The 23818-nt window shown below is 39.5% G+C and overlaps 1 protein-coding gene and 1 non-coding gene across 2 annotated transcripts in view; both read left to right on the top strand.

Annotated features, from left to right (window-relative positions):
- Mgam (maltase-glucoamylase) overlaps positions 1-23818 on the top strand; it is a 142818-nt gene that overhangs the window by 17182 nt on the left and 101818 nt on the right. Inside the window, exons 8-24 of the mRNA XM_041634954.1 lie at positions 761-860; positions 2714-2826; positions 3469-3594; positions 4621-4752; positions 4962-5078; positions 5955-6068; positions 6900-6984; positions 12904-13021; positions 14423-14594; positions 15722-15838; positions 16883-17037; positions 18348-18432; positions 19177-19233; positions 19723-19847; positions 22639-22727; positions 23154-23203; positions 23581-23748. Coding sequence (XP_041490888.1) covers positions 761-860; positions 2714-2826; positions 3469-3594; positions 4621-4752; positions 4962-5078; positions 5955-6068; positions 6900-6984; positions 12904-13021; positions 14423-14594; positions 15722-15838; positions 16883-17037; positions 18348-18432; positions 19177-19233; positions 19723-19847; positions 22639-22727; positions 23154-23203; positions 23581-23748 — 1923 coding nt within the window. The remainder of the gene's footprint in view (positions 1-760; positions 861-2713; positions 2827-3468; positions 3595-4620; positions 4753-4961; positions 5079-5954; positions 6069-6899; positions 6985-12903; positions 13022-14422; positions 14595-15721; positions 15839-16882; positions 17038-18347; positions 18433-19176; positions 19234-19722; positions 19848-22638; positions 22728-23153; positions 23204-23580; positions 23749-23818) is intronic.
- LOC121435743 lies at positions 7469-7575 on the top strand. Its single transcript, XR_005972602.1, has one exon. It is a non-coding gene; the product is annotated as a U6 spliceosomal RNA (small nuclear RNA).

Here is a 23818-nt window from a genome sequence, read left to right on the forward strand (position 1 = left end):
TGGCTTTTGAGATCTTCTGCTTACCGGCTATGTATGATTCTGGCTAAGTTTTTACCCTTCTGGGTCTTGGTTCCTCACCTACAAAATGAGGCTAAGGTCAGGTTAGTTCAGTTAGTTAATGTTAGTTCAGTCAGTGGAGCATGAAACTTAAAGCGGAGTTCATACACTCATAGGCGGTAGTGAGGTCTAAATGGCCAACACATGTAAAGTGTCTAGAAGAACAAGTGGAACATAGGAAAGGCTCAATAAATTTCCCACTGAAATCTAGAGCCTGTGGTAAACTGTCTCATTTAAAAACATGCTACCCAAATACCCATCAGATAGATGGAAAATGTTTTGAGAGAGCAGCTTATGAGAAGCAGCTGGTGATCATGACCCAATCTGGAGCTTCAACCATGGGGTGATGTGGACTTTCAACCCCTTAGACATCTGTATGGATGCTGATTTATATCAAACTCGATAGAGCACTTGTGTTTGCAGATGAGAGTAAGTTAGTACCAGACAGGCTTCTTTGAGAGGAGAGATTCTATGAACAATAGTTTCAGCATTCATATCTTTCCAGATATTAACAAAAGTCAAGATCTCCATATACATAGATGAACGGTCAGAGTTGGTGCATTGTTTGAGAAAGCACAAACTCACTTGTTATCGTCTTCTAAATAGAGAGTTGAACTCATAAAAAATTCATTGGCATCTTCATTGGCCATGATGTTTAGATTGTTTAATTGTAAATGTTTGTTCTTTAATTGTTTTCCTATAGAATGGACATAACTTGTATGGTGTGCAGACATTCTTCCTGTGCCTTGAAGACAATAGTGGACTTTCCTTTGGGGTGTTTCTGATGAACAGCAATGCCATGGGTAAAGGACCAAGGACAATTCCTAAACAAACAAGCACAGAATGTATCAGAGTCCCTTTACAGCACTATGGTTAAAGGAATGAATCCTTTCACAATGTTTAAAGCACGGCTGGCTGCCTGTGTTCTCCAGCTGTGACATCCCTATCTGGCTTCCCATGGGATCCGTGTGCAAAGGATTCTCCCCTGACTCTCAACTCTCGAACCTGGTGACCTCCTTTGTATTGTTTGTAATTACAGAGTTAGAATAACTCTTCCTGTAGTCTACTGTGAGACAGGTTCTACCCACAGAGTATAACTGCTCTTAGTTTTACATCAAGTGATCTCAACTGGCAGTTCCAGTATAGTCAGCACAGGGGAAGAAGAGATGGATCAAAATCCAGGGTTGCTGGTGGGACTAGGATATTGAGACTTACTTTCCTAATTGATTATCATTGGATTCTATCATTGTTATTTAAAGATGGGGTCCACACAGTCTTTTATGTTCATACAAGATGAGTATAGATATTGAGACTAAGCATTAATTCAATATTCAAAGATCTTCATAAGTCTTCTCATAATAGTATCATGTTCTTTTATAGACATTATCAGTTTGCAATAATTTAAAGAGTAAGTAAGAAAGGAAGATCTAACCCCTCACCACAATTTTCGTTTTGATTTGAGAAGCAATCTAGGTGATCCAAGATCATTCTAGAACACAAATAGCCCAAGAACAGACAAAAAGAACACACTGTCCAGTTTTGGGTGGTCTTAAAAGAAATCACAAGTATGAGTTGGGAAAGCTACAAGGTCCTAGGTTCTCTGTGTGATTTAGTCTTATGTGACCTGAGCACATTCAGAAGACCCTGAGACCCTCTGACACTAGACACAGAACAAGGCTAGAAGGCAACTGCTGAGGAGGGTGATGGGAGCTCAGTGGGACTTGACACTTACGATATAGTCTCTGACCTGCTTTACCTCGACTCTTCTTCACTGGGGCTAGTACTTCATACTGTCTAGCTGGGCTGTGTATTTACATTAACAATGAGGTATAGAATAAGAACAACGGGTTCGGAGGGATTTTTTTTTTCTTCTGCCCTCTTAGATATAATTCTTGTGGGCCTGCAAACTAAACTGCCAGAAAGATATCAGCAAGCAAAAGACAGTTTATTTGCATATGCAAAGAATATACAGGCAAATGTCCTCAGGGTTGAGTACCTAAAAGGCTGCAACTTGAAGCTTTTATACCATCTTATTAGTAGTAGGCAAAGTGAAATGGGCATGCGCAGAATTTCACCAATAGCAGGCAAAGTGTAATGGGCATGTACAGAATCTCACCAGTGGCATGCAAAGTGAAATGGACATGCGCAGACCCTCACCAGTGGCAGGCAAGGTGAAATGGGCATGCACAGGAGAATTAAGTATCAGGACCTGAGAAGAGATGGGGGTATGTGACATTCTTGTGACAGAGGCCTACTAATGTTCATTGTTGCTTCTATGGAATGGATATGTGACAGCTGAGTTATTTTGAGGGGCTCTGATCTTGAATAACTAGGGGTTTCAGAAACAAGGCCATAGGCCTCAAGTAAGCTTTGTGCTGCATTAACTAATTCTGGATTCATTTGTGAGCCTGGTTATTCTTTGGACAGAGCCTGGGTTATGGCACAAGAGTCAGGATATTCCAGTTTCCTGCTATTGAAGTTTATTGCAAAATACATATTTTGGCGCTCATGTATGTCAGAATTTGTTCACAACATGTGGGACATTAAAAATCACTTTACTAAAGTTCAGGTAGTTAGTGTCTATGACTATAAACTTTGTAGTTGTTTCGATAGAACAAATCCTAATTTTTGTTTTTGTTTATTTTAATCTTTTAAGATATTACCCTTCAGCCTACTCCAGCAATCACATACCGCACCATTGGGGGAATTCTGGACTTCTATGTGTTCTTGGGGGACACACCTGAGCAAGTTGTCCAAGAGTATATAGAGGTAAATACGAAATCATGGCTTTGACTGAATTCTACACACCAAACATTTAAGAGATGTAAATTTAACACATACGTGTGAGCTAGACACACCCGAGATGACACATATAAGACATAGGACAGACCTCATATATTCAAGGGAAATTTCTTCATGAAGTTTTTATATTCTAAAAATGTAAGAAGATACAGAGATGCCAAAGTGTGCCCTTACTCCTAAAAGGGAGATATAAAAGTTAACTAACATTATAATGTTGATGAATCAATACACTGAAAAACTGAATCTATTTTATGCTCTGAACCAATGCATAAAAAAGCCTTTATTTTAAAAAGTTCTGTGCTGTGAGATGGACTAATGGTAAAAGATGGTTTGCAGCATGAGAATGAGCAGTTGCATTCAGAAGCCCAGCAGTTCTGTAAAAGGCTGATGCAGTGGTGCATATCTGTAATCTCACAATTGGGAGACAGAGACAGGAGAATCCTTGGGGGATGCTTCTCGGTCACTTATACAGTCACTAATTCATGAACTCCAAGTTCATGTGAGACCTTGCCTTAAAACTAAGGCAGAGAGCAATTCAGAATGATACCCTGTGTAAGCCATGTGTACACATACACCATTACTGACTTTCATTTCACGTGTTTCTTTCAGCTCATCGGGCGGCCAGCTCTGCCTCCATACTGGGCACTTGGCTTTCACCTCAGTCGGTATGATTATGAATCCCTAGAAAAGATGAAAACAGTTGTGGATCGAAACCGTGCAGCAGAGCTCCCTTATGTAAGTAAGCTTGAACACAGGTCTCCAAAAAGAAATCCACAGAGGAGCAGGAACAGCCTCTGCCTTCCCCATACTTTTCCTCTTTGAGTTCGTTCCCTTTTTGGTAATAGAATGACTTTTATGTACTTAGAATACTAGAGAGTTTGTCAGATCCATCCCTTGTTTTCCAAGAACTGTAGTTCTCACTAGGAAGCAGTCCTTGCAGACTGGCAGTACCGATGAGGCAGCAACCTGGTTTCTGACTGTGTATCATTCTGCTGCTTCTATTTTCTTAGGCTTATCGTGTCTACATTTTTATAGAATTTAATTTTGAGTTAAGTTTGTTCTCTCTTTAGCTCAGATTTTAGCTAGTACTTCTCCATGTAGGTTTATTACCTTATATTTAGTCTTGGTTAGATTGTTTGGATTTAGAAACATCATGGCAGAGATTGACTATAACACTACTGTAAGAGTTCTTCTCCAAGGTCTTGGTAAAAACTTGATTCTCGGGTTTTGTGTCAGGTAACACATAATGCAGGCATTCCAGCTCCCAACTCCTAGATCCTGAAGAGTTAGGACAACACACACACACACACACACACACACACACACACACAGAGAGAGAGAGAGAGAGAGAGAGAGAGAGAGAGAGAGAGAGAGAGAGAGAGATGCATGCAGGTACGCATGCACACACATGCACAAAACTGGTTCAGGCTCAAGTAATCTAAACTGGCTCAGACAGGTAAAAAACTAGTTAAATTAGGGAAGTAGTTTCATCATAACCGTTTATCTTCTTGGTGACAGTGGTTTGTCCTAAATTGTGCAGTTAATCTGATTGCAGGGGCAGGGTTGAGCCTTAGGCAGATAAGGAGGGCATTTGTTTTCCAAAATAGCTCTGGAAGAAGATGAATTTGGTAACAGATAGCACCGCATTTGGATTCCAGTAGAGGAGTTGGTTTTCCTCTTGAAGACTAAAGGTGATAATGGTGATTCCCTTTAGCAGGGGAATTCACAGGTACTGAACTGTGCATGCTGCTATTCTTTCAGGATGTGCAACATGCCGATATTGATTACATGGACCAGAGGAAGGACTTCACTTATGACCCAGTGAATTATAAAGGCTTCCCGGAGTTTGCTAACGAGTTACACAATAATGGGCAGAAACTTATTATCATTTTGGTATGTGCTTCTTTTTTTTAACTCCGAAATCAGGTGGTTGCTCATCCTTTTTATTTTGTTCCCTTCTCCCTACTTGGCCTCCAATGAGATGAAGATATTTTAATGCCTTCAGTAGTTACATTTGAATGTGCATGTTTTATTGGAGACTTGATTGAGGTTCAGTCTTTAGCTTCAAGTAACTTTTTTCATTGTATTTTCTATTTTCTTAGGATCCAGCAATTTCCAATAATTCCCCCCCAAGTAATCCCTATGGCCCATATGACAGGGGTTCCACAATGAAAATCTGGGTGAATAGCTCTGACGGTGTAAACCCAATTATTGGACAGGTAATTTAAGGGAGAAGCTGTGGCTCTGGCTTTGGTTGGGTGGTGAGTGTGTGTAGATAAACATGTGGTTGTTTGGTACATCTTCAAAGGAATTGGGCAATCTGATGATAAACTTTTCTTTGTCTTTTCATACCCAAATGCTACCATCTACCATCTACCCCAGCTCTTGTTTGCTTTTCCCAGCCACATCCCATTAAATGGCAGCTCACTCTCTAGGTGTCCACTTCCTTACTCTGTTCCCTCATGACACTCCAAAAATATGTCTCAGATTGCTCCACTGGCACTGCTTGGAAAGTGGCACTAGTTATTGCCTACTAAGGAAATACAATTGAAATGGGTCATGCCACTCTTGACTTAGTTTCTCATCAATGAATAATATACTTACCACTTTTCCCCCTAAAATCTTTCGTTGTCTTGTCTTGCTTTTCATGAAGGTATTATCTTCTGTTTAACTTTGAATATCCTCTGTAACCCTTCAGTATATAGTATCTGAGGGAATTGGACAGATAAAGAATAGAGAAAATCTTAGGAAGATATGTTAAAGTAATGTTAGAATCTACAGATTGTAATGGATCAGTTTAAATTTGTAAAAAATGTATCTCCATTTTCAGACTTTAGTAGAAGAAGCAACATGTAAATGTGAACCAGAATTGAAGATTGGCAATTCATTTAAATAGTCAATCAACATTTTTAAGATTAATTTTCTCAGGTGGCTTTTCATTTCCATTGAGAGTAATCAAGTCTCCATATTCCAAGTGATTTACTCTCCACTGAGAAGATTTGTGCCTTCTTCCTCTGTCTCGACGATCATATTAGGAATTTCTACATAAAGTTCTTTGTTTATTCTACATTCCCTTACTTTTTGTCCCCCCACAGGTCTGGCCTGGAACAACTGTGTTTCCTGATTACACCAATCCCAACTGTGCTGTGTGGTGGGCAAGTGAAATTGGGCTTTTCCACAATGAAGTGAAGTTTGATGGAATTTGGATTGTGAGTGGTAACACTTTTACTTATACAGACATTCACAGTGTATGTCTCTGACTATGTCTTTGAACCATAGAGTAGAGAAAGGAAATAAAGACAAGTGTCACATATTACTTATATTGTTATAAAGTACACAGATTGTTCAATTGTCAGTTTGAGGCTTTTTTATTTAGGCATGATGACAGATTCATCAGAACCAAGATGCCCAGGTATAAAATACCTTCTGGCTGTATTAAGGAGCAATGTCTCATAAAACATCAAATGAATATGAATGTAACTCAGATGCCTTTAAATAAAATTTAGACTTACAGTAGAAAATTTTCTATTTATAAAAGAACTGTAGAAAATTCAAATAATACAATCAGCTAAAAGAATGACAGCAAAAATTCTGTAAAATGATAGCAACAAAAGATGTCTTCAATAGCAAGTTTTGCTATTTCCCCTTCCAGACCTTCAAGTTTACAGCCCTGGCACATGATAGTCTCTCTTCACTATCTATTCATGTATATTTTTATAGGTGCCTATATGTAGGTAATATTTAGGCACATAAAACTATAGGTTAAATATATGACAGCAATAAAACAGAACATTTTTGATAATGTATCTGGGAATTGTTTACTTTAGTGATTATAGACACACATCATTTTGAAGCATTTCTAAGAACTTACTCTGTGAAATTTGTAGTGAGTAGAAAAGAGAGGAACATCTATTTCTACCATATCCATTCTTTAAAAGAAATATGTGGAAAAATTTATCTGATTCTAAGAAACAAAAAATACCACCATTATGAAAACATGGCATGCTACTCTGCCTAATAGATTTTGCTCTGTCTGGCAGGATATGAATGAGGTCGCCAACTTTGTTGATGGTTCCTTGTCAGGATGTGCCATAAACAACCTCAATTATCCCCCATTCACACCAAGTAAGTCATTATGGTTAACCTGATTGATGTGGCAAGGTGTATGTGACATTTTAAATTTACAAGGATATTTCTGAACCATTGGACAAGTGAGTCTACGCATAATGTTCACAGGGAAAGGAATGTGGACACTACATAAAGAAAACTAGGAAAGAAACTCAATACACTGTTCACGGTTCTCTGAAGAGTCATAAGTTCCCAATGGGTAATCTAGTTCTTCTATGACCAGTCAATGCTCTTGTGGGGGAAATTCCAAAACATACATGATGTGTAGAGTCTAGAGGTTAGTGATTAGCAAGTGTCACTTTCTAGGTGAAGCTCATAGGCTAGAGCTTACAAGAGAGAGAAGATGGGTAGTCTTGGCCTTCAAGTGAGGCATACATCTGGTAATGACCACAACTTGAAGGAAGAGCATAAGCCACATAGTCAAATGAACCTCAAGCTCTGAGGATATGGTTATGGAACCACAGTATTAATTGTTGTTTGAGTACTTGCTTTGGCAATACATAAACTAAAATTGGAACTCTACAGAGAAGATCAGCATGGCCCCTCTGCAAGGATGACATGCAAATTTGTGAACCGTTACATATTTTTAAAACTAAAATAACAGGAACTAGCAATCACTGGCCATTAATATCCCTTAGTATAAATGAACTCAATTCACCTGTAAAAAGACACAGGCTAACAGATGGGATATGAAAACAGAATCCATCCTGCTGCATATGAGAAAAACACCTCGACCTCAAAGACAAACATCACCTCAGAGTAAAAGGTTGGGAAAAACATTTCCAATTAATAGACCTAAGAAACAAGCTGATGTAGCGATCCTACAAAATAGACTTCCAACAAAATCAATCAACAGAGACAAAAAAGGACTTTTCAAATAGTCACAGGAAATATCCATCAATAGGAAATCTCAATACTGAACATCTATGCCCCAAATACAAGGACACCATCATATGTAAAAGAAAGACTACTAAACCTTAAATCATACATTAAACCCCATATACTAATAGTGGGAGACTTCAACACCCCACTCTCATCACTGGACAGGTCTGTCAGACAGAAACTTAACAGAGAAATGAGGGCACTAACATGTTATGACTCCAATGGACTCAACAGATATCTATAGAATATTCTGTCCAAACATAAAAGAATAAACCTTCTCAGCACCTCATGGGACTTTCTCAAAAATTGACCACATACTAGGTAACAAAGCAAACCTCAACAGATACCAAAAAAAAATTGGAATAACCCTATTGTAACAGGCCACTTGTTTGTTTCCTGGCTGTCTGGCAGCTCAGACCTGAAATAATCACAAAGAAACCATGTTATTTAAATCACTGCTTGGCCCATTAGCTCTATCTTCTTATTGGCTAACTCTTACATATTAATTTAACCTATATCCATTAATCTGTGTATCACCACAAGGTTGTGGCCTACCAGCAAAGTTTCAGCATGTCTGTCTCTGGTTGCTCCATGGTTTCTCCCTGACTCCGCATTCTTTCTCCCAGTAAGCTCCCAGCGAGTTTATTTTTCCTCATCTAGCTAAGTATTGCCCTGCTATAGCTCTAAAGCAGTTTCTTTATTCATTAATTGTAATCACAACATACAGAGGGGAATACCATATCACCTGTCCTTTTCTGTTTAAATAAAAAGGAAAGTTTTAACTTTTAAATAGAAATATTATATATAACAAAAACAGTTATCAAGCAATAATTACAGTTAATATATATATATATACTTTATATTTTATCATAACTAAGGAAAACTATAACTATAAATTCTTCAACTCTATCAAAGACTCCAGAAGGATATAATGTTACCTAAGTAAACAGGAAGTGCATTGTAAGCAACTTCTAAAACTCTAGAATTGACAGAGACATCTCGCTGCCCAGGCAGTCTCCCAAGGTTCTTCTGTACCGTTGGGGCATCCATCTTCAGCCTATAGGCCCAAAGTATCTGGCAGACTTTTCTATGAAGTAGAAAATTTCAGACAGTTCCAAACCTTTATTGGTAGTTTACCAGTTACTTTTTTCTATGTCCTTCAGAATGTCTGGCAGACTCTTTCATGAATCATGAACCCAGAAGGACTATCTTCCTTAGGCAACCTCAGCAGTCATTTCTCTGTTGGTCCTTCATATCAAGTTTACACAGCATATCATAAAGCAGTCCATGCAAGAGCAGTTTCTTGCCCAAATGGCTAGCAAACTCCATAGGGAGTCTCTTTGATAACCATCTTCCTCTTAAAATAAATGGTGCTGCCATGAGCAGATGTGTCTCATTGTTACGAAAAGTCCTAAATTCCTAGAACATTTAAATACCATATTCTCTAGGTCTTTGAAAGGTTTGAAGAATGCCTATTTAATTGAAATCTCTCTCTCTCTCTCTACATATATATATGTATATATATACATATATATATATCTAAAAAACCTAACTAACATGAATAGAAGCTTGACTATTAGATATGATTATCTATTAACCTGTATTTTGTAATTATATATTACATTTTAAAATGAGTTACACAAACCTTAATCAAGAGCAGAAATATACATATAACAAAATTGACCTTAAATTTGTATCAATACACCAAGATCCATACCAATGCAAATCTCTATTGCATATCCCCCTTTAAATGTAAACAAACATTTATAAACAAACATTTAGGGATATGGGTATAGTTCTCTCCATTCTGCTTCCTACTGTTTATTGGGCAAAATAATTTTTGAGGGGTGTTCAAGATGACCTTTCAGGGGGTCTTGGTCCATAAAACCACATTAGTCTGGAAGTATTCCATAGGTTCTCATCCTCTGTGGAAACAAAAGAACCTCTTTTCCCAAGTAATAGATCCTTAGACTCAAATTCTGAAGTCAAGATATCTTTAAAGTATATAAGTTGGTTACTTAGCTCCTTCACAGTCAAAAAATTCAAAGAAAACACAATAATATTCATAATCCAGACTCTTTCAATTTTGCATCTTTACGTGACTTATTTTTCTTTACTCCTTTTAATCTATGGTTGTCTGTTATCTGTCTTTTTAAAGACGTTGTTTTATTTTTTTTATAAACCATTTACTTCTTTTTATAACTCTCTATATTCTGTTTCTTCTCTCTCTCCCAAGCCTATATACATTTCTTAAAACACACTGTGTCTCATTTACAGATTTTTTTATCTGTCTTTGTCTTTATTATATATATGTAATTATTTTCTTACCAGAAGAATCTAAGCTGCAGAAATTGCTAGGGTATACACTGTCTGCTTGCTCTGCCCAGTCCAACATGGTGAAGGAGGTCCATTCCCTGCCTCTGAGCCATGCACACCACCTCAGTTACAAGTATGCAGTGGGTCTATATTGAGCCATTAAGTAGTTTGTAACATGCTGCTTACAAACCCCATTTAAATACTTGGTCTCCTGAAAGAGCCAGAGTTCATGCTGGCAGCATGGCCCAGGAAGCTGCCTTTTTTGAAAATGTGGCTTTTTTTCTGCTATTGCTGAAGCAGGAAAACCTCTCTTAAAGGAACTGTGGTACCCTGCCAACAGACAGTAAGAAGCTGTGTTAAACTGCATATTTTTGTGTCTAAAATTCCTTTTCAAGCTCTCTCAGGTTTTTAAGTGGATTTTAGTTGGCCATGTGGGTGCCTGGCTGCCTGGCAGCTCAGTCCTGAAATAATCACACAGAAACCATATTATTTAAATCACTGTTTGGCCCATTAACTCTAGCTTTTTATTGGCTCTCTCTCTCTCTCTCTTTAAAGATTTATTTATTTATAATGTACACAGCATTCTGTCTGGATGTTTGCTTGCAGGCCAGAAGAGGGCACCAGATCTCATTACGGATGGTGGTGAGCCACCATGTGGTTGCTGGGAATTGAACTCAGGACCTCCGGTAGAGCAACCAGTGTTCTTATATTGGTTAACTCTTACATCTTAATTTAACCTATATCCATTAATCTGTGCATCACCATGAGGTTGTGTCTGTCTTTGGTGGCTCCATGACTTCTCCCTGACTCCGCCTTCTTCCTCCCAGTATTCAGTTTAGTTTTCCTTACATAGCTCATTCTGCCCTGCTATAGGTACAAAGCAGTTTCTTTAGTCATTAATGGTAACCACAGCATACAGAGGCGAATCCCACATCATAACCCCATGTATCTTATCAGATCACCATGGATTAAAGTTAGAATTCAACAGCAACACTAATTTCAGAAAGCCCATAAACACATGGAAATTAAACAATGCTCACCTGAATAATCAATGGGTCAAAGAAGAAATAAAGGAAGAAATTAAAGACTTACTAAAATTCAATAAAACATACCCAATATTATGGGACATAATGAAAGTAGTGTTAAGAGAAAGTTCATGTCACTAAATGCCTACATAAAGAAGCTGAAAAAAATTCCACACTAGTGAGTTAACAGAACAACTGAAAACTCTAGAACAAAAAGAAGCAAACTCATCCAGAAGGACTAGATAGCAGGAAACAATTAAATTGAGAACTGAAATCAACAAAATAGAAACAAAGAAAACAATACAAAGAATCAATGAGACAAAGAGTTGTTTTTTTTTTGAGAAAATCAATAAAATAGACAAACTTTTACCCAGACTAACAAAAAGACAAAGAGAGAATATCCAAATTAACAAAATCAGAAATAAAAAGGGGGACATAACAACAGACACAGAGGAAATCCAGAGAATTGTTAGGTCATGTTTTGAAAGCCTGTACTCCACAAATTGGAAAATTTAAAGGAAATGGCCAATTTTCTGGATAAATATTACTTACTGAAATTAAATCAAGACCAGATAAACAAATTAAATAGACCTATAACTGCTAAAGAAACAGAAAAAAAAAGGCCAGGGCCAGATGTTTTCAGTGCAGAATTCTACAAGATTCTCAAAGAACTAATACCAATACTCTTTAAATGGTTCCACACAGTCAAAGAAGAAGAAACATTACCAAACACTTTTTATGAGGCTACAATTACCCTGATACCCAAACCACAGAAAGACATTACTAAGAAAGAGAATTACAGACCAATCTCACTCATGAACATTGATGCAAAAATACTCAATAAAATACTGGCAAACCGAATCCAAGAACACATCAGAAAAATCATCCACCATGATCGAATCAGCTTCATCTCAGAGATACAGGGGGTGATTCAACGTACAAAAATCTGTCAATGTAATCTGCCATATTAAAAAACTGAAAAAAAAGAAAGGAATAAAACTCCTAAAATTATAACACTCATGGTCACTTCAGTCTGAGGGCAAACTAGGGACTTGAGGCAGATGTAGGTCAGAATCAAATGTTGAAGAGATTTGATGAGAGGCCAAACAGTCATCACTTAATTCTTTCTGTGATAGAAGCTATTTATAGCTTTGATAGAAGGTTGTGGGACTGTCAACTGGTTTTAGAAGTATTAATCTGGCATTAACATGTAGAATGAATTTAAAAATAGTTCAGAAGTAAATAAATTACCAAGAAATTATTTTAATAAATAGAATACACAGTTCATTTCTGTGGGAACCACAGTGGTACAATAGGAGCAGAGAATATATGACTAGAAATCACTCTTTGCAATATATGATCAAGAGAAAAAGGAGTCAGAAGTTCAATTACACTTTAATTCAATGTTTTGTAGTTTGAGCCAATTGCTTTGGAAAATTCTGATTAAAATTTTAGCTGAACTAGAGCCTACTCTGCCTCTGAGAATCAGGAGTGTGTGGGTGACACAACGTATTTTTTGTATCAGAAAAACTGTATCAACTGGATGGTCTTCTGGCCAAAAGAACACAGCATGTTTGTTTTGTTTTCAGGATGGCTACAGTGCAGCCATCTTTGCAGGTTGCATGGATGTTCGGAAGTAAGAAATTGGCATGTAAGGTTTTCTCTGGTGGGTGATTTGTTGTTGTTATTGCAGAGATCCTGGATGGGAAGTTGTTTTCTATGACTCTCTGTATGGACGCAATTCAGCACTGGGGCAAGCACTATGATGTCCACAATCTGTACGGCTACTCCATGGCCATTGCCACAGCAGAGTGAGTCCATTATTACTATAAACTCATATGTCATAAAATTATGGATCTGAAAGTAGCCTAGCAACTCACATGCAGTATTTGTGAAAAGTTGAAATAAAAAGTAAACTTGGGGGAGGGAGGTCCTGGGCAGATGGCTTAGATGTTAAGAACGTGTACTGCTGTCCTCGAGGACCTGAATTTGGTTCCCTGCACCCATGTTGGGTGACTCACAACTGCCTGTAACTATAGTTCCAGGGAGTCTGACGCCCTCTTCTGGTCCTCTCTAGCACCTGCACTTAATGTGCACACACCCAATGTGTACAGGTACACACATACATACACTTAAAGCTGACACAAATATTTAAAAAATATGATCATCATTACTGAGTGAATTAAGAAACTGGTATGTAGAGAATAAGAAATCTAGTAAGTATTTGCAGAATATATAAAAATGAAATAACAAACGAATGAATAGAAAAATGAAAGAAAACTGTTAAGAAATGTATCCAAGAAAAATATCTAAAAGGCCCTTCTCCTTATACATTTTATCTTTCTATAGAGTGTAAAAATAAAGGATATAGAGGGCTAAGTAGCTTGTACACATTCATGCACAGTAGGGTTTTAGGTTACACCCAAAAGCCTTCTACCTCACCTTTGCCTGAAATTAAATTCTATAATGATGAAAATGTAGTGATAATATGTTCTTTCTGGAACAGTGACATCAAGAAACTAGCCCAAGAACACATTCACTGATTAGCAAAGTAGCAGGTATAATTTTAGTCATTTTGAAAGAAATGGGAAAGTTCCACAGTAAATGTTTCTTCAGTGAAGGAGATGAACCCAGGACTTTACCTGCTAGGCAAGTGCTCTACCATTGAACTACAAATCCAGCCCTTCAGGTTTATTAATTTTTTATTACTTATGTGTTCACATGCAGACCTTTAACTTAAAATTATTTAATGTAGTTAATTTCAAAAGTACACACATTTATATTTAATGTTAAAGCATTTTTCTTGTGAAATTATTACCCACATCTTTTTCTGCATAAAACTTTCAAAAGTAGCACTGTGAAGTCCACTTTGGTTTTGTCTCTGAGTTCCTGAGGGAATGACTAATATACCCTGACTTCTGATAAGTTTCGCTCTTTTATTTTTATAAAATTCTTACACCTCTAGTTTTCAACCTTTCCAAGGCTGCTTTTGAAGTTGTTGGAAATTAAGAGGCTAATGATATGTATATAAACCAAGCTAAGCAAAACATGAATGAGTGTCGCGGTCCAAACTGCTTCTAAACAGCACCTCTAACCCATTTTGGAGAAAAGGAGTGGAGAGGGATGAGGCGTTTGTGTTTCATATTCTTGGTATTGTTATTATGAGACTAGCTGAGCTCCCCACTGATTTCTCGATATCCATCCCTTCCTAGAGCTGTGAAGACAGTGTTCCCAGACAAGAGAAGCTTCATCCTCACGCGGTCTACCTTTGCGGGGTCTGGCAAGTTTGCAGCCCACTGGTTAGGAGACAATACTGCCACCTGGAAGGACCTTCAGTGGTCCATTCCAGGCATGCTTGAGTTCAGCCTTTTCGGTATCCCAATGGTGAGTCTTTGTCCCAAACTCTCATATGACTCTCAGTCCCCATGAAGCTTCCTGCTGATAAGTTTTCATACTATAAATCCTGCCGTGGCTTAAGCTTTATGTCCATCCTTCATCACCATCACTGTGGCTCTGATACCATAACATCACTGTCTGAATGGCCGGATGGGAATAGAAAGTGCAACCCTGATAGCTTCTGAAATATTCTTAATGCCTAATGTACAAGACTGCACCGATCCTCCAGTCTATGTCAGATGCATACATGCATGGAGTGCACCTAAGTAGCTAGTTCCCATGCATGCATACGTAGAACACATCTATGGAGCTAGTTCCCAGGTGAAGAAATAGCCCTGTATCACTAGATGGGCTTTGCATTACTTAGTCAAATTCAATAGGCACATTCACTGAGCTCTTCCTGTGTTCAAGGTGCTAAGTTAAGCAGAATGGCACACAGAACAAAATACGGAGATGTAAAAGTAAACAAATAATTATGGCAATGATTATTTGGATAAACATCCATAGAGCTGTACATGTTAATCATTAGGACAGATTCTGAGAAAAAAATCTTTATTAATTTGATATGAGTATAAGAGACAGAGAGAGTCAGGTAAAAATAAATCAAAAGCCTCCATATTTAGGAACGATGGTGCTTAAGTTGAACTGTGTAAACTGGCTAATGAGGGGAGAAGCTCATTTTAAGACCACGTAATAAACACAAGCAAAAGGAGCACAAAGAGGGTGACAGATGGGCCCCTAAGATCGGGGTGAAACTGGAGCGGGAGGTTGTCTGGAAGGGTAGATCGGAACCAGGTTTCAAGGGCTGGTAGGAGGGCTAGAGACGAAGCTGTGGGAGTTTGGTGAAGTGAGTGGCACGATCAGAGTGGGTTTTAGAAACACATGTAGTATAATATTATTGGAATTGCCAGCTACTGTCCATAAAACGTTACAGTGTTCAGTTTAACAAGATGAAGAGGTTATGGCAGGAAAGGAGCCATCTAGCAGTGTGGACACAGGCTCTCTGCTGATTTGACCAGGCCACGTTAGTCTTCTGGGTAAAAGATGTGAACAAGGTTCAATTAGGAAGGTTCCAGTTGAAGAAGTCTGATAAACACGCTGTTCACGTATTACAGGTAGGGGCCGATATATGTGGCTTCGCCGAGGACACCTCTGAGGAGCTCTGCAGGCGCTGGATGCAGCTGGGAGCGTTTTATCCATTTTCCCGGAATCACAACGGCCAAGGCTATAAGGTAAGTCAACTGGGAAGTATGATCAAAGTCCACTGGACGTGCATTAGGACTGGATCTGTTTGTATCCCTGTCATAAAATCTACTGAGACAGCTTCATAATATACTTCATGTATGCTGATTTGGGACCCACTTGCCATTAACAGTGAATGACCTATTGATCATAAAATGTCTCAGTGTCTCAGTCTCTCCCTTATTGTTGTCATTGTTATATTATTTATATACACACACACATATACATATATATAACATATATGTATATATATATATATATATATATTACTCATTTTTGTGGATGGCTTCCTTGGATTCAGATTCTGGATGTTTAAATAACAGTAAGAGTCAGCCTGATTAGGATGCACAGCTCGTTATTTAAGTAAACAGTTTAGAATTCAAGATTCTACCTGGATGTGGTCACACAGCTTTTGGGGAGGCACAAGCAGGAGGATCAGGATACTTGCCTGGGTTACCTAGCAAACATGACTTAAAAAATCCCTAATTGAGAAGGGCAGATAGATTCCATGCTATCTAGAATACTTCCAGGGGTCACACAGCAGCACCAAGCTGGAAGTCTCCCCTTTCCAAGGCAGCGGGAGGGAAGTGCTGTGCACTAGAAGGTTAGATGCTGGGAAGCTGACGACGACCACACCACTAAAGCAAAAATGGAAATCTCAGAAATCTCAAAATAAAAATGGAAATTATGGGACTCTGTGAGGTTTGTAAAACTACCTGCTTTACTTGTTTTTTTTTTTTTTTTTTTGTAATGAGAACAAAGATGGGGAAACATTTCAAAATTATGTAAGATAACCTCTCAATGGGGCCATTCTAACGCATGAACGAGGCAGGCTAAGTTGTAAGTTGCATGGCAACTTGCTTGATGTCATGATTTTACCCTCCAGCTGTTCTACTCTGAGGCCATGGACATCCAAGGCCCTAGATCATGTCTCATGAAACCTCGGGCTATGCTGCAAGACATCTGAGGTCATCCTGGGTATGCACTGCTATTCCATAGTGAACCCACAACTGCAAACCTTTCTTTCCTTTTAGGACCAGGATCCTGCCTCTTTTGGAGACAATTCCTTGCTGTTGACTTCATCTAGGCACTACCTTAACATCCGATACACTCTGCTGCCTTACCTGTACACTCTTTTCTACCGTGCGCACAGCCGGGGAGAGACCGTGGCTAGGCCCCTTGTGCATGAGTAAGTCCTCCCAACGTTCTGTTAATGCAAACTTGGTGATGTTGACTAATAGCAGATAATAGCAGAGTAAAATATAAGGCCATCCAAGCAAGGTTTTCAGGTGTGTGTGCACACATGTGTGTGTTGTAGAACAACCGCAAGGCTTTCTATATACTGGGCAAGGAATCTACCACTTACCTACCCCTCCCTTCTCTTTAGCTTAATTTTAAGCATCTGATAAGGCTTTGATGTTTTCTCTGTACTATGTATATGTACTATGATGCTAGGACTCTGTTTATTCTCTAGGGATGTGTCTACACTTTAAAAACAAGCAAGAATCTCATAAGTGATCCTTAAAACCCCATTCCTCTTATTTGCCAGCCACTTGGCAACTCTGATGTAGCTCAGGATGCAGTTTCTTGGGAACCTTTGCTTGTTAAGATGTTGCTGACTCTCATGTATGGCTGACGAGAACTTTAGACATGTATATGCACTCATAATCACTTCCGGGGTAAAAATTTCACCTCCTGGAATCACTTATTTAAAAGCAGATATTCTAAAGTAGGAAAACTTAAACATTTTAAGTTTTCTGGTATGGTTTTGATCTGGTGCGGTTCTTTCCTTTTGCTGTGCTGTGGGACAGGCTGAGACTGAGAAGTGAGCCTCAAGCTTTGCACATGGTTCACAAGTTCTCTACCACTAAGCCTTATATCCAATCCTTTTGAACACAATTTTTGGTTCTTTCATGACAGGGTTTCCTCTGTGTAGCCCTGGCTGTGTTGGAACCTGCTTTGTAGACTAGGCGGGCCTTGAACTCACAGAGGTTCTCCTCTCACTGCCCAAGTGCTGGGATTATAGGCGTGTGCCAGCACATTTTATTTTAAGACAGGATCTGTTAACTCTCTTGAGTGGGCCTGGAGCTTTCCTTGGAGCTCAGGCAGGACATGAAATGACGATTTTTCTGATATCCACATATCTGAGATTGCTGGCATTGTGTCACTAGGACCCGCCCCAGATCTTCCTTGACAATAAGTTAAAGTAATAAAATTCGTAGGTTATTTTATTTATCTTCCAAAGGGAGATACAACAAACAACAGTAAAGTCAGCCTAGCATAGATACCGAAATAGAAACTTCTCTGTCACCTGGGGGAAGAGCAGAAAGCTCCATGTGGTGGGAACACAGATCTACACGAGCTGGAAGGAGGTGGGGTAGAGTAGGTATCCCACAACGACTGGGTGTTTTCCAGACGGCCTGTATGCTTTGGTTGGACTTGGGAGAGATTCCAGGAGTACAGGTCTACTTCTCTCTGACCTATCTCTTTGCTCTCTAGGTTCTATGAGGACAGCAATACTTGGGGTATACACCAGCAATTTCTGTGGGGACCAGGACTCCTCATCACTCCTGTTCTGGATGAGGCAAGTGTTCTCACAGAGGCAGGCAGGTAGCCTCTGCTCCTGTTCCCGCTCATTCCTCCCCAAATCTTCGCTCCCCTCTATTGCAAAAATCTGTGGTTGGGCCAATAGGGAAGGATATCCAGGGACATTTTGTAGTAGCATATCTGATTTATGTTTTCTTCTTTAGAGGCTCTTTTTATAGACAAGTTCTCAACCAGTATAAAAGCACAAACTGATCCCTTAGATTTGGGAATGAGCCTCTGGCTCATCAGGTCATTATAACCGACTATTATCGCTCTGAGATGTGGAACCAGGTTGAAACAGAGATCAGCACTCTCTCTAAAGTCAAAGGGATCAGGGTTGATGATCTTTGCTGGCTAGGTGAGAAGGCTGATTCAGGAGAGTTATTGCATTGGCTTCCCAACTTCAGAGGTAGGAATCATAACAGCATCTAATGTATGAGCTACAGAGATAACTCAATGAGATAATCCACAGAAAGCTGGAATTGTCCCCCCCACCAGTGTATTTCATCATCCTTTTTATTATTTCTAATTATAATTGCTGCTATTTGTGATCCTCCAGCCCCAGATTGCCAGGCTATAGTTTTCCTATCTGTCCTAGGAGAAAAACATAGTTCAACAACAGAGAAAATGAGACTTCACCTACCTTCTGGGATACATCTGGGACGTCCCCTATGCTAAGACATCTATTTCATGTTCTCAGAGGCTGAGTAATGAGAGTAATATTTTTTAAATTTAATTTTAGGGTGCAGTAAAAGTGAAAGCCTATGTACCTGATGCTGTCTGGTATGACTATGAGACCGTAAGTAGCTGGAAATTTTCTTAAACTCACAACTACAGCCGCAGGTGCGTAGAGAGGTGCCCCTCTGGAGCTGAGAACTCCCATTCCTGCACAAAAGAGTACCTCTGTAGTGTTTTCTATAGCTTCACAGCACAGTCTGGGTAGAGCAAGCTTAGAATGTAACACACATGCACTTTGTTCAGTAATAAGGTAAAGGCTCAAAGGGCTTCTCATGAGCAAGAGTTAGAGAGTCTCATAGGTGATTCGAGTTCGGCCAAAAATTAGAAGTGTCAGCTCACAAAAAGCACATCAAACAGGCTCGGCATGGCGAAACTTCTTTACAAACCCTGAACTGACCTACAGTTTGAGCTCCTTTTGTTGGATTGTCTGGGTAGAGAGTAGTTCAGCTAGATGGAAAAGAGGTAGCCCTGTGGAGAACTCAGCATGATGTGGGCCCTGGAAGTTCACATACTATGAGGCCAATGTGTGTGATTTATCTACCTGCCTCAGGGGGCGCAACTGACATGGAGAAAGCAAAGCGTTGAGATGGAACTTCCTGGAGATAAAATTGGACTTCACCTTCGAGGAGGCTACATCTTCCCCACACAACAGCCAAACACAACCACAACAGCCAGGTAGAGCATGGGATGTCTTTAAGCGGGTGCATGGCTGACAAAGGGGAGCGTTCCTGGGATGGTCTGTTGAGCAGACTGTGGGTGAGAAAGGTACCGGAGTGGGGTACATCCCCTTGAGCTTCACTTGACCTTTTCTCTTTAAGTTTATGACCTAGAGCTGCACCCTGACTGCTTTGAGAGATTTTAATCTACTTCCTCCCCAACTCTCTGAACGTGTCAGAACATGCTGACAGCTAGGATTCTCAGCTTTGCTGGTTTCCCGGTACATGCTCAGCTTTCTCACTGAAAGCCTCATGTCTGGGGACGACTATGCTGGGCAAGCCTGGTCACATGGTTCCCTTCCTGCTTTGACCTGTGTGTCTGTCAGTGGCTCTCTGCTCTTGACTCATGAATTCTCATTATGACCTTCACCTCTTCCAGCCTTCACCCTTGCTTCCATCCCTCCCACAGAGCTGTTTCCTTTTTGTGACTAAGGAAAACCCAGCTGCTAGGTCAAGGTTAGGAACTAAACTGTCAAATACACCTGCTGGGAGAGGGAAAAACAATTTATTTCAGTAGAGTGATACTGGTATATCAACCACTTCAGGACAGCAGGACAGGTCTCATGTTCAGGAGTAGTTGACCAACCTATGATGGACTCCAGGTTGTTGTTGTTGTTGTTGTGTGTGTGTTTATTTGGTTATAGCTTGGTGTTTCTTCTTTGGAGGGGGTGGTAGTGGCTTTATTTATTTATTTATTTATTGATTTGGGGAGATTTTGTAGCTGTATTGGGTTTTTGTTTGTTTTTGAGAGAGAATTTAAAGTTGAGTGAGTGGTGGGGGAGGATCTGGAAGGACTTGAGTGAGGATATGATCAAAGTATATTTAAATTTTAAAATTGCTTCGAATTGTACAACACACACACACACACACACACACAGCCACCCACCAATGTCTCAGATTTTTTTCTCACATGTCATTGACTCCAGTTGTAGACTCCATCTGCACTCCACTGAAGAGGTGCATGTTTCTGTCACGTGTCCCAGAAAGTATTAGATTATTGGATTTTAATATCCTGGGAGTTCTTAGAGTTCTATAAAGCTGTGTTTTTCATTGAAATCCACTTATTATCTGAAAATTTCAAATTACTGACATTTTTAAAGGTAAATACAAAGACTCCTGTTTTCTCCTTCTCTATTTGCTTGCCATCAGTCTGTTTTGGCCATGCCTTACCTTCCTAAAATGAGCGTGCTGACCTGTTGCTGCCCTGCTTGAAATCTGGCCTCCATGTTTAGAAACAGTACAGCCTGGCTTACCATCGCCTTTAGCAGTGGTTTTGCTGGGGTGCCTTCAGCGCTCAGGCCTGCCCTGGACAAAGGTCGCTATTCTTGTTCTCCTGCATCACCTGTCTTAATGCATTTAGGCTTCTTATGTGGTACCCTTTGCAAAAGACTATGCGTATTTGGAAAACACTTTATCACCAAGCTACATCCACTCTCCATGTCCAGCTACTTTCTCAAAGGTCTCAGCTAAACTCAGATATTATCTCCAACTCTTCCAGCAGAGTGATGGTTACCACTTCTTAATTCCTGGTGATATATATGCTTTTCTCTCAAGACAAAATGACAAGTCATCAAATAAGGAAAGTGACCATTCTCTTTATGACCCTACTGTATATTTTTGTTTTCTCAGAAACTGTGTCTTTTTCCTAGTGCTTGACACTTCTCAGGGTGTGGACTCCAAACACCTAGCCATAGAGTCCTCCCTCTTAATCTGCCTTCAAAATGATCCTTTCAGCCACAGTTTTTAACTTGTTTTTATTGCACTATACATTTCTACACATTTTTCTCTGCTCCCCTTCCATCTCCCCCTCTCCCCTTTACCCTGTCCCATGACCCCCCACACTCCCAATTTACTCAGGAGAACTTTTTTTCCACCTTCCTATGTGTGTTCCATGTATGTCTCTCTTAGGGTTCTCTTTGTTGTCTAGGTTATCTGGGGTTGTGGACTGTAGGCTGGTTTTTCTTTGCTTTACGTCTAAAAGCCACTTATGAGTGAATAAATATTATATTTGTCTTTCTGAATCTGGGTTACCTCACTCAGGATGGTTTTGTCTAGATCCATTGATTTACTTGCAAATTTCATGATGTTATTATTTTTTACCGCTGAGTAATATTCCATTGTGTAAATGTACCACATTTTCTTTATCCGTTCTTTGGTTGAGGGGCATCTAGGTTGTTTCCAGGTTCTGGCTATTATGGATAATGCTGCTATGAACATAGTTGAGCACATGTCCTTATGGTATGATTGAACATTCTTTGGGTATATACCCAAAAGTGGTATTTCTGGGTCTTGAAGTAGATTAGTTCCCAATTCTCTGAGAAATCATCATACTGATTTCCGAAGTTGCTGTATAAGTTTGTAATCCCACCAGCAATGGAAGAGTGTTCCCTTTACCCTACATCCTTTGTGGCATAAGCTATTATCAGTGTTTTTGATCATGGAAAATCTGACAGGTATAAGATGGAGTCTCAGAGATATTTTGATTTGCATTTCTTCAATGTCAGCCATATATTTATTGTAGCTGTTGATTCTGTCTCTCACATTCCTACCTCCTTCATGTGTACTTATTGTTAAGCTTTAGAGTATTTTCATCTTCAGAGTACTAGAAAGCCCTGACAATCTTGCCCTTATATTAGAGGGAGAATAGAGCATCTGCTGCTAGTAACCTTTCCCGATTGAAAATGGATACAAATGTTTGGCAAATTCATTGAGCCCTAAGGACTTGAGTCTTGTGCTTCTGTTCCCCACAGCCGGAAGAACCCTCTTGGTCTTCTCGTTGCCCTGAATGAAAGCAAAGAAGCAAGAGGAGAGCTGTTCTGGGATGATGGGGAGTCAAAGGGTGAGTGCTGCGAGAGGGCGTGGCCATGGTAGGACAGAGTGTCTGACTCTGCCCCTTCACCCCTGCAGGCCATTTAGCTGTGCATGAGATATCACCAGGCATCTTAGAGCATCCTCCCAGAGAAACCATCTGCTTCTGGCTGACAGTAGAGCTATCATATAGAACACAAGTCCCCTGTCTGGGTCTGCACCATCAAAAGAAACGAAACAGTGTGTCACAGAGATGCTGGGCATCTCCTGTCCACTGTGGCCTTGTCTGTACTAGTGAGGATCTGGAAGCAGCCAAACTGTCTAAAGAAGTTGTGATTGACAGGTCTATTGCAGTGTTCTTCAGTAATGAGAAGAAAGAGGAGTCAGTTTTTAGGAGAGGAGGTGAAGCTCATCTTCTGTGGGTACAGGCCAGACTGACATCTCTTTTTTTTTTCAGATACTGTGGCCAACAACATTTACCTCTTCAGTGAATTTTCTGTCACCCAAGTGAGTGCATATTTTATGAATATTGTGTGTGTCTTTTTTTTCTGAAGATGACTATATATGTCCTATTATGTGTATCTAACTGTATTTATTTAAGTATCAGCATTTATGTGGGTGAAGATTCTATTTATGACTTAATTCATAATAATTGCATCAGTTATATTGATCAAGGTGTCAACAGTAAAAGAAAACGAGATATTGTTGTAAAGGATAATTCTGTTTCCTCATCGCTCTCCATTAGCATTATAAATTTGTGTGCCCATTAGCACATATTAGAACTTTGGGGAAGGTTGAGTGTGTAGTCTAGGATGGGGACTGGAGGAGCTGGAAAAACTAAGTGTTTTTATAATTTGTTCATCTTTATACTTGATGTGTTTCAGAACCAATTGAATGTGGCAATTTCAAGTGCAAACTACAAGGATCCCAATAACTTAGCATTCCAGGAAATTAAAATCTTTGGGACAGAGGCAATTTACAATGTTAGAGTGAAGCAGAATGGTGTCCTTAGTCAAATGTCTCCACAAATCGCTTACAATCCAAACCTGAAGGTAAGAATTCATCTTGGGAGGGTGACTTTCACGAACCTGTGTAGTGACTTATTATCACTTCTCGCTAAGA

This window comes from Microtus oregoni, unplaced genomic scaffold (genome assembly GCF_018167655.1).
Source record: "Microtus oregoni isolate MIOR12 unplaced genomic scaffold, Mior012 000046F_ref0000063, whole genome shotgun sequence".
NCBI classification, from domain to species: Eukaryota; Metazoa; Chordata; class Mammalia; order Rodentia; family Cricetidae; genus Microtus; species Microtus oregoni.